The sequence below is a fragment of the Sabethes cyaneus genome, chromosome 3, assembly GCF_943734655.1.
Source record: "Sabethes cyaneus chromosome 3, idSabCyanKW18_F2, whole genome shotgun sequence".
Classification (NCBI taxonomy): domain Eukaryota; kingdom Metazoa; phylum Arthropoda; class Insecta; order Diptera; family Culicidae; genus Sabethes; species Sabethes cyaneus.
In genome coordinates, this window is record NC_071355.1 from 95,354,128 (window position 1) to 95,368,737 (window position 14,610).

Consider the following 14,610-nt stretch of genomic DNA (forward strand, 5'->3'; position numbering starts at 1 on the left):
AAGAATGTAATCGAGGCAATCTGGGCCAGTATTCGAAAATACAACGACTGATTTGTTAGTCATGTGACGTATCTCGAGGTCAACTGGATAGATGTTTTGTTTATTTTGATAACTTATGAACGATGTTGAACAAGATTTTCGGCTGAAAAGAAAAGTTGGGAAATTTGGTATTCTTATAGTAGATTGTACATTTTATTGACCTTGAATGATCTATCTGAAACTAGCTGTTTTTTTGTGTTGATCTAGAAAATCTAAGAGAACTCTAATTGGCGCAGTCTTCAAAAAAATTTACTCTTGATCGAATTACGACCGGAACCGCAACAATTCAATCACAGCAGACAAAGTTCGCATGCAACGAGAACATTGACATAGCATTACTTTTAGACGAAATTTGATTTAAAGAATATTACATTTTGCTTTACAGTTGCCTTCAGTTGAAGTAGCTCCATTGACTATAGAACTTTCAAAGTTCAGTGTGCACGATATTCTCACTGCTGGTGACAGTATGATCTGTAAAAATTCAAAATTTAATTTGATTAATAGGAATATTGAGGACATTTACTTACCTTCGGAATGTATAGCTTGACCTTGTTCATGTTCAAGTTCGTCTATCTTGGCCTGTAATCGTTTAATTTCCAAATCATAATCCTTCCATTCTGGCACAATACGTTGGGCAGCAGTAAGTTTAGCTTCCTTAGTTAACGGGTTATTGCAAAGATCGATAGTTTTAGCATATTGTAGCGTCTCACTGCTACACCATGTTTCACACCACAGCCATTCTTGAGGTAATGATTTGATGGTGACCTGATGTATCATGTTGTTTGGCAAATCTTGATCCAAATTAGATAAACTGTTGGGATCCTGACTGAGTGCTTGATATTGACCACGTATTCGATCACCTGCCGCTATTTTACGAAACCGTTTCAAATCTACCACATATAATGCTGAGATGTGATATTTTCGTCCCTGTAAATGATTTTTCCAATAACCTTGCTTCCAAAAACGAAAACCTTCCATTTCATGGCGTGAATCGCAAAACGGAGTGTATCCATATGGTGCACCCCCGAGATCAAAATCGTTTAATTCCTTCATATCAGCGCGGACAATCTGATCTGCATCGACAAAAATAATTTTTTTCACATCCAACGGAAAAAGAACATCTAGGAATAGAATTTTATATCCCCAAATAATTCGCTGTTTTTCTGTTTGCTGGTGTAACCATCGCGGCCATTTATATTGGACCAATTCATATTGAAAGTGATATTCGTCGGCCATGTGTGGCAAAAAATCGATTATCTGAGGCGAGAGATAGTTTTTCAAAAACCAAAATTTAACCGGTGTTTTGGTATGTTTCAAAAGTGAGAGCATCATAATCTTCAGTAGACGTTCGTACAAATGGCCTGAAGCAACCGAAAATATATTCAACACTTCCTGGTCCTGCGTGTCGCCTGTTCCAACAATTGAACTAATCGAGTCCCAAATGCCACCGGTTGAGTCTTTATCATCACTTAATAAATCGATATTTGCTTTTCCTGGTTTCTTTGTTACTCGCAACTTTAACACATGCGAACGCAGAGAACTTAAAACGACACGTGTTCCTTCGCTGGAATGGATTACGTTTGGTCCGTCTGCGCTAGTAATATCATATATGTCAGCACTCTTTCCATGACGAAGCTTCAATATCCATGCTCCTGGGTTTGCTTTCAGCTGAAAGTATCCCAAGTTGGCCATAACAATTGTATCAACAATTATAGGTTGTTGCTCAGTGCCCAAAGTTATCTGCAATCCACGTGGTGGCGACCCTGTAGTAGTATCAAAGCAATGGCCCTCTAGTAACAGATACTCTAACTCGTATTCACTATGTACTGGCCCATTGATTTCTGAAAGCTTTATGTTATCCAGATCATAAACAGATCGTACCACTTCCACCAACCAATTTTCAGGAACCTGGAATAGAGCAATGAACGGCAATTAACATGCTAACTAATGCTGCAGCTATTATGTATACTACGTTTAAGCTTTGTGTAAGTAATGAGTTAGCCGGCAATCCAACGAATTTGGCGAATGGTCCTGCGGCATGTCTTCCATCTGCAGTGAACTGAAGCTCAGGCTCGATGACGAATCGGTAAAAACTTTAAATATACGTTAATATCATATATAGTTAGTATACATGCGACAGAATAATAAGAGATTAGAAGTAAGCAAAGCTGTCCTGGCCTTTGCGCCGATTTTATATATTCAACCCTCTAACGGGTAAGGCCGTCTGTAGACGAGGTACGTGAGTATGCAAGTATGTTTCGCAATAACGCCTGGACGGTTCTTCATTGAACTTGGAATCATGTTCTTTGACATAAAAGAATCAACACAAAAACAAAGCAAAGCCTTGGGATACAAAGGTTTTTAGTCCCTTTAGTCCCTGACAGACAAAACATGAAACAGAGGAAATCGCACTCAAAGTTGAATAACTAATTTTGCTAAAATTATTAAATTTCTGATGTTATTATTTTTCTCTTTTTGAGAAAATGTTGAAAACCACCAAGTTTGTCTACAACCTGGACTGGAGAGTGGAAACCCAAGACCGAGAAGCGTGGAGCTGACTCTTATAAAATTCAGCCTAGATTAGCTAAGCGGATTGTCGCCGACAAAGTAAAATAAAGTATCTTTTATAATTATGGCGCAATTTTTTAGCTTACGTCCACGTAAATGGTAAATAAGTTACCTTTTTATAAGAGAACAATAAAAACATGTTGTTGAGTTTCAAACTTACGTTTTAACCGGCATGTCACTGTGTTTATCAATTGCACATAGTATTATTCTCATATTACAATTGACAACATTTCGCAGAAGAATCAGCAGTGATGACAGCTTTTGAGCTCCTCTAGAAGCTGGATCCAAAACAGCTACAATTTCAAAAAATGGCAGATTATTTGATTTCGGAGGAAGCGTTACGACCGTATGATTATCTTCAATTTCGTTTGGAATTGTGAAACGTGATTTCGATTGCTGTCTTGGGACGAGTATAGAGACTAATTTAAATAAAGTTTCACCAGACAGCTCAACGTCATTTCCATTGACGGTTGCTTCTTTAAGAGCAGCTCTTATTTTTTCTGTATATTGCAAACTAAAAAATTTCTCCAACAATCCAAAATCTTCCGTATCAAAATATTCGTCGTTCTCAAAGGGTCCAATAACACGCCCGTTTGCTACTAGACTGTTCACAGACACTTTAGTTTTCAGTACACGTTGGCAGTACACACGCAACATTTTTAAATGCAGCTGTGTGGCCGGTAGAAAGTCCATAACTGATTCAGGAATTATGTATTGGGAATCCTCATTTTGTTCCAATAGTTTCAAAATTAAATTTGTAGCTTCTTCCTCTGGTAAAGTGTTTATTGTTGCCCAAACGATAGCATTCAAGTTTTTCTTCAGCTCTGATCTGGCCAAATTACTCCCGTCAACGTTTGGAATAAAAGCAATACGGGTTCCGCTAGTTGATTTCTGCAAAAAATAACCATTATCATCCGACAACTACTGCGAATCATGCTCAAATAGCTTACCATAAACTTCAACGCGTTTTTCAAAAGTTGACGGCCAGATGGTTGTAAAAGATCCGCTATAATCCAAAAGCTATTGAAATGTAGTCTATGGCCCATGAACTTTTCATATGTATGTTTCCCTCCGAAATATTTCAAATTCGTTATTAAAGTCGCAGTTAAATCTGCATTGGATAATTGAGCTAGCATCGATACATCTTCGAGATTCAAGAAAGCATTTCCTGACATGTCCAGAAATACTGGATCATCGACTGATAGAATACGCTGATTTAGTCTGGGCATTACATGCGGTTGTTTCATGAGAAAATCAATTACAGGTTCCCCATCATTTAAATCTCCTTTGTAGACCGCTTTTTGTATTGTCGGAGTTTGCTGCATTATTTCCGTTAGAATTGTTTCTTCAAAGTCGTCAGAGTTGAGAGTGCTTTGCGGTAATAAGACACCATTCAGTAATGCTTGTGGGGTAGTTTTAAGACCCAAACGAGCAACAAACTCTTGAGACAGTTGCCGGCCATAATCAAAATCAGAGTCATCACCGATAATTTCGTCAATTTCGTCATATTTTAGTTTTGCGAAGGATTTTTTTAATTGTTTTCGTATATCATCAACTTTGATATCACGCTTTGGTGTACTTGCAAAGAGCTGTTAGATAGAGTTATGTGAATAAATAAAATAATTCGTTAAATAAATCGCATAAAACTTACGTCAGTAAGAAAACCAAGAGCGTCCGTTGATCCTTTTTTCTGTTGAACGTAATTAAATGCGCATACAATAGACTTATATTCTGTCAGATCATTATCTTTAGAGTAAAATATTATTCCTATCCGCACCGGAGCAGAATGGACGACAAAGCTTTCTGCTAGTTTGATAATATCTCTACTATTGTCTTCACTTGAGGTTGGATCGATCACAAGAATAAGATTGAACAAATTTTTTCGAATATTCCTTAACATGCCAGGGAATGTAGGACGTAGCAGATCCATTACACTACTAGGCCATCTTCTGTATTGGGCATCATTCTCTAAATCGTTTATCCATGTTATGGCAGAATCGCGAATATCAATGGCAAACTCTTTCGCAGTAGAAGATAGATCCAATGCCAGCAGCGGAGTTGCCGTTTTTCCGCGAATACCTATTTTATTAAGTCCATCTAATACGCGCATTTCGGCCCGCAGGGTGTCAAGTAAGGTTATAGTATCGATTGTATCTGCATCAAAGAAAAGCCCATTTATAAAAAGTGCCGAATCTGGTGGCTGCAAATTTAGTGTGCGGCCTAAAATGTCGATGTTATGTCTCATTTCTTTTTTAAATTCTTCGGAAACCGACTGAGCTAACAAGGTTTTTGCTTGTGTTGGAAAGTTTTGAGCAGTGAATTGCAAGATTTGTAAAGCTTCTTCTCCCTGAATTTGGGCAATTCGTTGGGCCGCTTGAAGACCCAGCTCTTGAAATTCCCATGCTTTTAATGGAGCTATTTCATCATGTTTTTCAAGCAACGCATTCCGGAAACGATCCAGTGAATGGGAAAGATGCGGATATCTATTTTTAAGTGTACTAAAATCGAATCCTTCGACTTCGGGTTCAACTGCATCTTCATTTGTTATCGTTACCTGATCTTGTTGCTGAGGGGAATCATCTTGACTTTTATACTCAGTGGACTTCAAATGTAGCTCCACTCCATAGCCAGAAAGACGCATTTTGCGGTTAAATTTCTTTTTAGTAAAATGGCGTAACACATATTTGATACCATTTTCAACCTCTTGCTTGAGTATATCGTGAAAATTTTTGAATTCTGCTGTTCCCAGTTGACCGTATAGTATAGCAGTGAGCGAGTTGTTTTCTGACCCGGGATACATATGATCCAAGCTATGTGTTTCTACTTCATACAAATCACGATCAACAACTTTTAATATACTCCTGAGATCGTCTTCATCACAAGCAAGCTTTCCGCCAATGCTAACGAATGCTGATGTGTCACATTCGTATTGCTTAAGCGCTTCTCTTCCTATTTGCAAATGCGCCTGAACTTTTGGGGAAAAACTATGCAGTGACAATGCCAGCTTGAGCAGATTAGTTTGGCCGGCTTCCAGCAACCGTTCAGCGAGATCTAATAATTTTACATATCGTTGTTCCTCCGTTTCTGTTAAAGACAAATCTATATATGTAGGTATTTTTCAACTAATACATGCTTTATACATACGTATGTGGTAAAGAGTGTTTGGTATTTTATTTATCAGCTCCACGTAATCCCAGAAAAGGTTAGCATTTTCCTCGTCAATGAACTCTGCAATCTCCAGTTGTATTGGAGTAACGTCCCATTTGGCAGACAAATGTGTCGTTACAGGGTGACTTTTAGGTTCCCCACAAACTACATTCGTAAATATTAACGTTCCAATAAGCAGATATAGCATTTGCATTATAAAGATCCAAGCACGGTAATTAGATTTAAATTTACTCAGCCAAATGATTGCGTTCAATATTTTGTAACCTCAAACGGACGTTTCGAAACCGTGAGAGCGCTAAAACCAGCCAGCCTATAGACAAAACAAAGCTTTTAAACTTTTACGATTTCATCTTTTGTGTTAAAGGTTTAAAAACTTTTTTAAAAACAGATAAATGTAAAAAACTGGAAACTAATCGATAAACGGTAGCGGTATGGAAACTAAAACTTTTGTTTTGACATTGACAGATTGACCACATCATCCAATCCGCAGTAAACATCACACGCTTTTCAATTTTAACTTCAAATTAAGTAAAATTTGCTTTGACAATTTTTACAAGGCAAGGGGTTCCAGTATATGTAAATACACCGATAAAAATAGACACACAAAGAGATCTTACACATCAATTTCAACGTGCAAATATTGATAATTTTGTTTTATTTGTCAATCATTCGGGTATCAAAAGCGTTTCCCTTCGATTTAACGTGAAACGAAATACAGCAAAGATTCGTTAATTAGTGGTTCATTAATTGGGTGGTTCGTTAGTTGGGTGTTTGCTAATTGGGCTATGTGACAACTTGAATGTCAAAATTGTATAAAATTTTCGAGTTTAGAAAATTCTAACAACTGTTAGTCGGTCCAATTAGCGAATCTGCTGGAGTGCAATCGTGGCCCAATTAACGAATTCAGGCTGTATTTCATATGGGAAACATGTTAAATAACCATGTTTTGCCAACAAACCTTCAATCAACATGGTAGTCACTGCTTTCGCATTGCAAATCCACGTGTTTTACCATTAGATCGTATCCTGTTGCAATCCACATGAAATTAAGGTGTAAGTTTTTATAAATATTTCACTGGTTTTACACGTTTAATCAAAGGGTAACTTTTATGAAATGTCATTCCATTTGAAATTCACGTGGCTTTCACGATGAGTTGATGTGAATATCAGGTTATCTCAAAGTGTTTTACCCATGGTTTTACCATTGAATATGATTCATGTGTTATTTCTATGAACCTGTAGTGATTAGCACCAGGAGAATATCTATGTGATCTGCACATTGAACGCACATGTATAGTTTTTTTGATGCATAATAGCGTTTTTGTTTTTTAACCTGGGTTAATTCCAACTTGACCACTGAATTAACAAACATTTTCGGGAGGATAAACAAACATTTTCGGGTTGTACGTATATTGCTTACAGCGGGGTTGAAACTGTGAAAAACCCAAAGCGAACCCAACGTCTAAAAAGTTCAACCCAGAGCGAAACTAAGTTTAACCCGAGTGAAAAAACAAACGTTCTGACAGCCGTTCGATTGCAACTAGAGCGAACCTAAGTTGGAGCTAAGCAAAAACAAAAACGCTGTGAGGCACATTTAGGCTCTATACACTCAAAATATACAGTGGACCCCCGTTCGTTTGAACGATTCCTCATGCAAACTAACGGGGTTAGTTTTTAATTTGAACAACTGGCAACTCTACATATGCTGGAACTTGTGTGATCTGGTCGCCCTACTCTTTGTTATTGTTTTGGTGGTTTGATTCAGTTGGAAGTTGGAAGCAGCGAATATTTCATTCTCCGATCGGATTTCTATCATAATCGTTGGGAAAACGCAACGTGAAACAGATTAAACACGCTAGATCAGGACAAACAAATCGCGTTTATGCGCATTGTCTGCATAAGCAAATGATGTCATGTTGAGAATGACATTTGAACCATTTTTAATTTGCACGTTGTGCAAACCAACGGGGTGCAAATTAAAAAGTGTTCAGATTAAAAGCGGTCAAACGAACGGGGGTCCACGGTATTTCACGTCGAAGTTACCTGAAAAGTTATGTGAATATTTTCCACCCAGCTTTTCCTGTACTATTTACGTGATTTTCAGGTAGTTCACCCGCATACTAATGCGTTAACTTGAAAATCAGATAAATGTTATTATTTTTTCCAATAACAATCACCTGAAAGTCACGTAAATCCCTGTAGAGAAATTTACGTGATTTTTCACGTGGAAAGGACGTGTGGATTAATTTGAGTGTAGAGCTTGCTAAGGCCAGTGCAAAGGGTTACAAAAACTTGTTGTTTTTCACTCAAACGTATGTTTTTTACCGGGGTATAACTGGGGGGAAACAAAAACAAACGTGTAAAATCAATGTAAAATCTAACAACAGCAACAACAAATCGCGCGTCGATGTGTGCGTACGATAAACGTCAGCAAGCTCAATGGATGGTATAAACACATAGAACAGACTACCGAATAATTGACGAGAAGTGTGTAAAAAGTTTTTATGTAATCAACGAGTAATCCCATGATAGAGCTGTAAGTGGCAAACTAAAACTTGATGTCGCTGCAGTCGCTACTATGTAACTCCAGTACAAAGTAACATTGGTAAGGCGGGGTACACTGCTGAAAAGCAATGGGTTAAAAGATAGAACAAGAAATGCTCAAGAAATCGATTTCTTTTACGATTTCTTAGACTGTGAACCATTTCGCGAAATTTTTAACTTTTTAGTTAAAACTTGATAGTTCGATAGTTATTTCTCCTCGAGTGGTTAAAATTAGTTCAGAATGTGAACCATTTTATATTTGACAGATTTATATGTGAGGATGAACATATGTTTCTATAACAGCGAATTTATTTATTCAGGCATACTGTTGCTTAAATGTTTGATTAACAAGTATTAAAATAGTTATGAAATCTACTTAAGCTATTGTCACATAATATGCTATGCTATGCTGCTATAATATCCCAAGTAACCAATAAGCATTTCCAATGCAATTTAAAAGCAAGCCAATAAGCATTTAAGTTGCTTTAAATGCTACTTAAATGCTATTGCGGCAAAATACGCGGCTACTTTACTGCTAGCCCTCTTATAGTGCTGACAATGCTTATTTGCAGCTAGTTACCAACAAGAAGAATTTAAATAGAATTTTGGATGCCAATTTGCAACAGTTATGCAGTCAAAAAGCTGATAAACAACAACCTGCAGTATAAAACGCTAGGGATGCTAATAAACGACTGATTTACTGCTTATTTTAATGCTTATTGGTTACCTGGGATGTAACTGTAGCACAAAGAAATATTGATAAAGGTACATGGATATTTTTCGATGCGTTTGGCAAACTATTTCTGGAGGGCGCCATCAAAAGATTTTACACACAAAAAATCGATTACTTCCTTCGAGCCTGTTAATCTGCCTTAATTTTAGTTGAAACTGCCAAGCCAACTACCTCTTCTACAAACCGGACGTTTAGAATTCGCGCATGTTTGAAATGTTTGCAAAACGTTTGTTTTCGACAAATCAAAACAAGTTCATAGGGTGCACGTCTTGAGCGTATGTGAAAATGACTACAGTTTCCAAATATTAAAAATGAACACGTCCAATCTGAACGAGATGTTTTTCATATTAGCGGGGGCTGAGTGTAATCACAAGAGCATAATTACCAAAAATTAATGTTAATCCTTGTGTTAATCAGAGGTAATTAGATTTTCTTCGTCACTGAAATAAATGATGCAGTTGCAACAAACAGCAAATTTTTTCAAAAGTACTAAATACCGCATCCGTTTGTTTTCGATTTTATTAACATCGCAGTAGGTAGCGCCACGGCGGCAGTTTTTACCCCAAATTGTCAGATCTGAGAGAGAGAGAAGCCAGCTCAGTGACAGATTGATTGTTTTCGTTTTCGCCTTCTTCTTATATTTGGTGCAGACAATTCAAATAAGACCATTAAATATTTAAATCAAGTCAGCATACTCGGGTTTGCGAGGGGTTTAAAATTTCATCGCAAATAAATACTTCCAGACTTATACAGCAAAGTTTCGTTAATTGGTGGTTCGGTAGTTGGGCGGTTCGTTAATTGGGTGTTCGCTAATTGGGCTATGTGACAACTTGAATGTCAAAATTGTATGGAATTTTCGAGTTTAGAAATTTCTAACAACTGTCAGTCGGCCCAATTAGCGAATCAGCTGAAGTGCAGTTGTGGCCCAATTAACGAATTCAGGCTGTCCTGCTTTATTCAATCAAGCTAGCCCGGTTCGCAGTGACAGTTCATACTAAAGCAATTAATAATAATAATTAATAATAACTGGTAATCGAGTCGGACATCACTAGCACTACTCGTAAGTATAACAGTTAAATTCAAATAATATCTATATAAATCGAGTTTCTAATTTAATGGATGCACTTGATCTGTAAAACTGGCATCATTGCCGTGCAATTAATTAAAAATGGAAGCTTTTGATGTGTTCAGAGTTTCAATTTGAGAGGCTTGAAACCTTTGCATCCTTCACATACGCTTCACCATTCGCCGGTCTGAAATTGTTCATTCATATTATTTTTGCTACTCTTCTTCCTAACGGCATTCCTGGTCATTCCGTCGGTCCATACCAGTTACCACTTACCAAACCAACCAAGTTGGTATAATGTCGATACATATACGGATACGACACTGACACCCAACCAAACGCAAAATGCATACGCTTGAGATGTTCTCTCCGATGTTTCTGCTCAGTTTTGTTCAGTCTGTTTTCAGCATTGAGACAGCCTGGTGTGTTTAAGTTAGCTTTGTGACTCGAGGATTTCAGCTCGGGTTCTGCCAATCTTTAAGTTTTCATAATTTTACTATTTCAAAGTAAATATAAAGTTTCATCGTCTATCTACTTATTGTTCAAGTGTTTACGATAAAGTTGATAATTAAAAGGATGCCCATTCGCTTTATTCAATAACACCTACTTCAGACTGAAAAAACTCCTAACGAGAAGAAAATAGCAAAATTTGTTCATTGAGTAAAATTTTACATATCTTTGTGGGTGTAGTGGTATCATTTTTCGTTTAGCGCTGAAGCTGAAGTGACAGACAGAGCGAGAATTAAAGGTGCACTTTTCTCTCCTCATTGACGGTAGTAGGATTAAGAAGGGAGTGAGTTTATGAACGCATATTTGACGTATACACCAGAAAGGAAACAGACTTGTGCGTGAGAAGATCGAGTGGCAGTAATGCGAAGGAAGAAGGAACGGGCCGGGTAGTACGAAGTCTTCGATAGCAATTGCGAGTCGTCATTCTCGCAATTTTGACTACTTAGTAGCCTTGCAGCTTTCGAAAAATAGCTACGGTGTTATATACTTTCCAGTGTTCTAATTCTAATGTTTAATCGTTCCGATTGTTACGACGTTTGTTAGAAATTTGTGGCATAACTAACGCTAAAAATACATCCGGAGAATTCTAGTGATGCAATGAGTTGCCGTTGTGCCGCTTATGACATTGAGAATCGACGTATAAATGCGAAAAAGTATAAAAACTGAGAACACTGTGAATACAGTGAATACAAGTCATTCAACTTGATTGCGATTATTCCGGAGAGATTATTCCTGCATTGCAAGTGTGTTTGCTTAGTTTTATATCACGTTCTTGAATGTGTGCAAAAATATGACCGGCTTTTCGTGATTCAAGCATACAGTGCCACTACGTACATTTCTCAGACTTGTATAACTTGGATTCTATAGTGTTTAATTACTCAGTGATACTTTAATAAAATGAACATGGCACACCTCAAAAGTGCTAGGTTTTTTCACGCAAGCATGAATTTGTTGATTTTGGTGAGCCAATGGAAAATAATGGCAGCAAATATTATTCCACCGTCTGCTTTAGCGGTTGGTGGAAACAGCAGCGAGAATCAATTGCACAGCGATGGTAGTAACAACAGTACCGCTACTAAGCGGACCTGCACTAATGTGCACACTATCTTTGAACAGCGTGGTTTTACCGCAGCCAACATTCCAGCTGACCCAATTACAGGTAGATATTTTTATAATCAAAACATTGATAACGTATATCAACAATTATAACTTACCAACTTTAGTGCCTTTCATCTAGTTGACATTATAACACTATTCTGTTACATATTTGAACACATAACTGTAACAGTCAAGAATCACAACAGTTTTTGTACTGTTTTTGTAACTATAGTTGCATAAGTAGAAGTTGATGATTATCCTAAACAAGAAAAATATTAACAAACTAAATATTTTAGGTTTACTCCACACCCTAAATTAGAATCGATATACTAATCTGTTATCGTATTTCTCAACTCAGTAGATTTAGGTTTATTTTTTGATTTTGTTCTGAAAATATACTATGAAAAAATATATAATAAAATATCTACCATAATCATAATCATAATAAAATATATTATGAAAATATTATGAAATTTTTAGAGTGCATCTATTTCATGTGACAGCGGGATTTTCGTATTCTTTGGTTATTTGTCGCTTACAGTTTCTATTCTATTCGCGAAACAATACAACTATGAAATGACGATATCTTAAGGATCACTAATTTCACCTTAAAGTATAATACCACCCCTTTTCTTCAACCGCCTTTAACATTTAAGATTGAAATTAGTCCAAATTGATGTCCTGTAGGTGAACGTTTCATTCGCTGCTTTGCATTAAATTAGTTGCTGGCAATTCTTTACATAGTTTCCATAGTCAAGCGTTACATTTAGATTAATTTCTTTCGAAAATGATGAACAAGACAAGGCAGGAGGGACGCGTAGTGATGCTAATGTTTATTTGACTGTCAATTTAGTATAAGGCAGTAAGTTACAAAACATTTGGCAAACAAGTTTACCTTTTTCTGGCAAACAAATCAGTAGCTTTCAATCATGAGAATGAATAAAACGCTGTAAAAAATTATCGACTTGTACAAATTTGGATTTCTCAACCTGCAGCACTACCAAACCATTTTAACAGAAATTTTTTTTGATATCAAATCAAATACTTAAATACATATATGTCTAACTAAATAGTGTTTGATGTTGAAGTAAGATTTGAGGCGCTATTAACATTCATTCGAAAATAATTGAATAATCTCAACCTGCAGTCTCAACAAACCCTATATATGCAGCATGTATACATGAAGAATCGCATGGATATATGCTACTATCGCCACAAAGAGACTGACGTAGTCCTGCGTCACGTAAAGGCAGTCGTGTCTTGTACACAACATCCCTGATTTTTTATTTTGTTTTTTTTTTTGTTATTGAATTGCAGATCAATCTGAAACGATTGACTGTGAATGAATTCTAAACTCTAAGCTAGAAGTTAGATGAACTGAAATTGCCCTTTAAATGAATACTATATGAATATCTGAGATTTATCGGAATTTTCGACCATTCACTTTTAAGGTGGTACGCAAATTGCTGAATTTACGCGGTAATGCGAATTTCTGAATCTACGGGGTTTCTTTTTACGCTCACAAGGAATGTCAGCAAGCGATGAAGAGAAAAAAAAAGAGCTTGGAAAAACTAGCTAAGCATTTCAACTAAAGAGAATTTGACCGAAAATCAACGACCACGTCTCGTAAAGGGTACACACCGAAGCTTGATATGTGAGTGAAAAAGTGGAAACTTGGTTACAAACGAGCGCGAGGTGATTGATAGGTGGTGAAAGCAATTTTTTGATGGGTACCTTAATAGCGGTCCTTAATACATGGTCTATTCCCAAGAGCAAGAAAGTTCGTAGGGCAGTGCATAACAGGCGGGTTTTGTTGGAGCCCATGCTACTACGGATTAAATTTTCATTCCCCGATCAATCCTCCAGAAATGTCTGGAGTAAAACGTGCCTACGCATCATATTTTTGTGGATTTCAGGCCAGCAAACGATACAGTTGTGCGCGAACAGCTATCATTGATGGTAGACGGTTTTCCGAACAAATTGACGCGACTGACGCGATCGTGGAGCGGGTGAAGTGCTACATGCGTGTTTCGGGGACACATTCGAGTACTTTCGAATCTCGTGGAGGGTTGCGGAAAAGGGATGGACTGTCGTGTATTTTATTTAACATCGCTGTTGAACGTATGATTCAGCGAGCGGGTATCGAAACGAGAGAAACGATCTTCGGTAAAAATAGTCAACTCCTAGCCTAGACTAAAAACAGAAGCTAGGAGAAATGGGTTACAAATCAATACATCAGAAACCAATTATGTAACAGGAATAAACAATATAGAGAATACAACGTTCTCCTCCCACGGAGAGTGCTATTGTCAGCGATAAACAAAACTGGAAGTGGTTGATTAGTTCAATGTGGTTCAATATTACGAGTAAGAAGATGCAACAACGCATTCAAGCTGAAAGTCGGGTTTACTATTCCCTCCGCAAGACTCTTCTATCAAGGAGAGGATACGCCGCCGCACAAAGCTAAAGCCAGGCTTTACGGACTTTAGAATAACTTTGCTTACGAAAGACATACGTGCACTTGCTTTATTTGAAAGAAAGGCGTTGCTGATTATTTTTGGCGGAGTACAAACGGAAAGCGGAGAGTGACGGAGGTGAATGAAGCACAAGGTGCATGTGCTATTTGGAGATTCCCATCGTGAACCTGGCGAAAGTCGGGAGGCTACGGCAGGCCAGACACATCATAAGAAAGCTGAACGACTGCGAAGTAAAATCTTATCTTTCCTAAGACCGGCACCAGGAATAGAGGGGCCCAACGTGCTAGATGGCACAGTTGAAGTCAACTTGTGCTTGTCGAGACGCCAACAAATTGGTGACGAGTAGTCCAGCATCTAGTACAGTGGAAAGAAATTTTTGATACAGCTCGAGCCACCCAGATTCTATGC

The 14,610-nt window shown here is 37.5% G+C and overlaps 2 protein-coding genes across 2 annotated transcripts in view; one reads left to right on the forward strand and one right to left on the reverse strand.

The window, feature by feature from the left end:
- Window positions 1-171: 171 nt before the first annotated feature.
- LOC128742152 (UDP-glucose:glycoprotein glucosyltransferase) lies at window positions 172-6,191 on the reverse strand. The gene is made up of 7 exons (XM_053838390.1): window positions 5,752-6,191; window positions 4,259-5,691; window positions 3,558-4,196; window positions 2,768-3,498; window positions 2,012-2,132; window positions 567-1,947; window positions 172-510 (listed from the first exon to the last, which is right to left on the reverse strand). Exons 1-7 carry the CDS (start codon window positions 5,966-5,968, stop codon window positions 464-466), a joined length of 4,569 nt encoding a protein of 1,522 aa, XP_053694365.1. The 5' UTR covers window positions 5,969-6,191; the 3' UTR covers window positions 172-463.
- Window positions 6,192-10,562: 4,371 nt separating this feature from the next.
- The window catches only part of LOC128741197 (glypican-6), a 51,496-nt gene continuing 47,448 nt past the window's right edge, over window positions 10,563-14,610 (forward strand). The window contains exon 1 of the mRNA XM_053836825.1: window positions 10,563-11,786. Within this exon, the coding sequence (XP_053692800.1) occupies window positions 11,525-11,786 (262 nt within the window). The 5' untranslated portion in view covers window positions 10,563-11,524. The remainder of the gene's footprint in view (window positions 11,787-14,610) is intronic.

Coding starts and splice junctions, on each gene's coding strand:
- LOC128742152 (XM_053838390.1), bottom strand. CDS start 5,968: ATGCAAATGCTATATCTGCTTATTGGAACGTTAATATTTACGAATGTA. Junction 4,197..4,258: donor CTCTTGGTTTTCTTACTGAC/GTAAGTTTTATG, acceptor TCTATCTAACAG/CTCTTTGCAAGTACACCAAA. Junction 3,499..3,557: donor AAAACGCGTTGAAGTTTATG/GTAAGCTATTTG, acceptor TATTTTTTGCAG/AAATCAACTAGCGGAACCCG.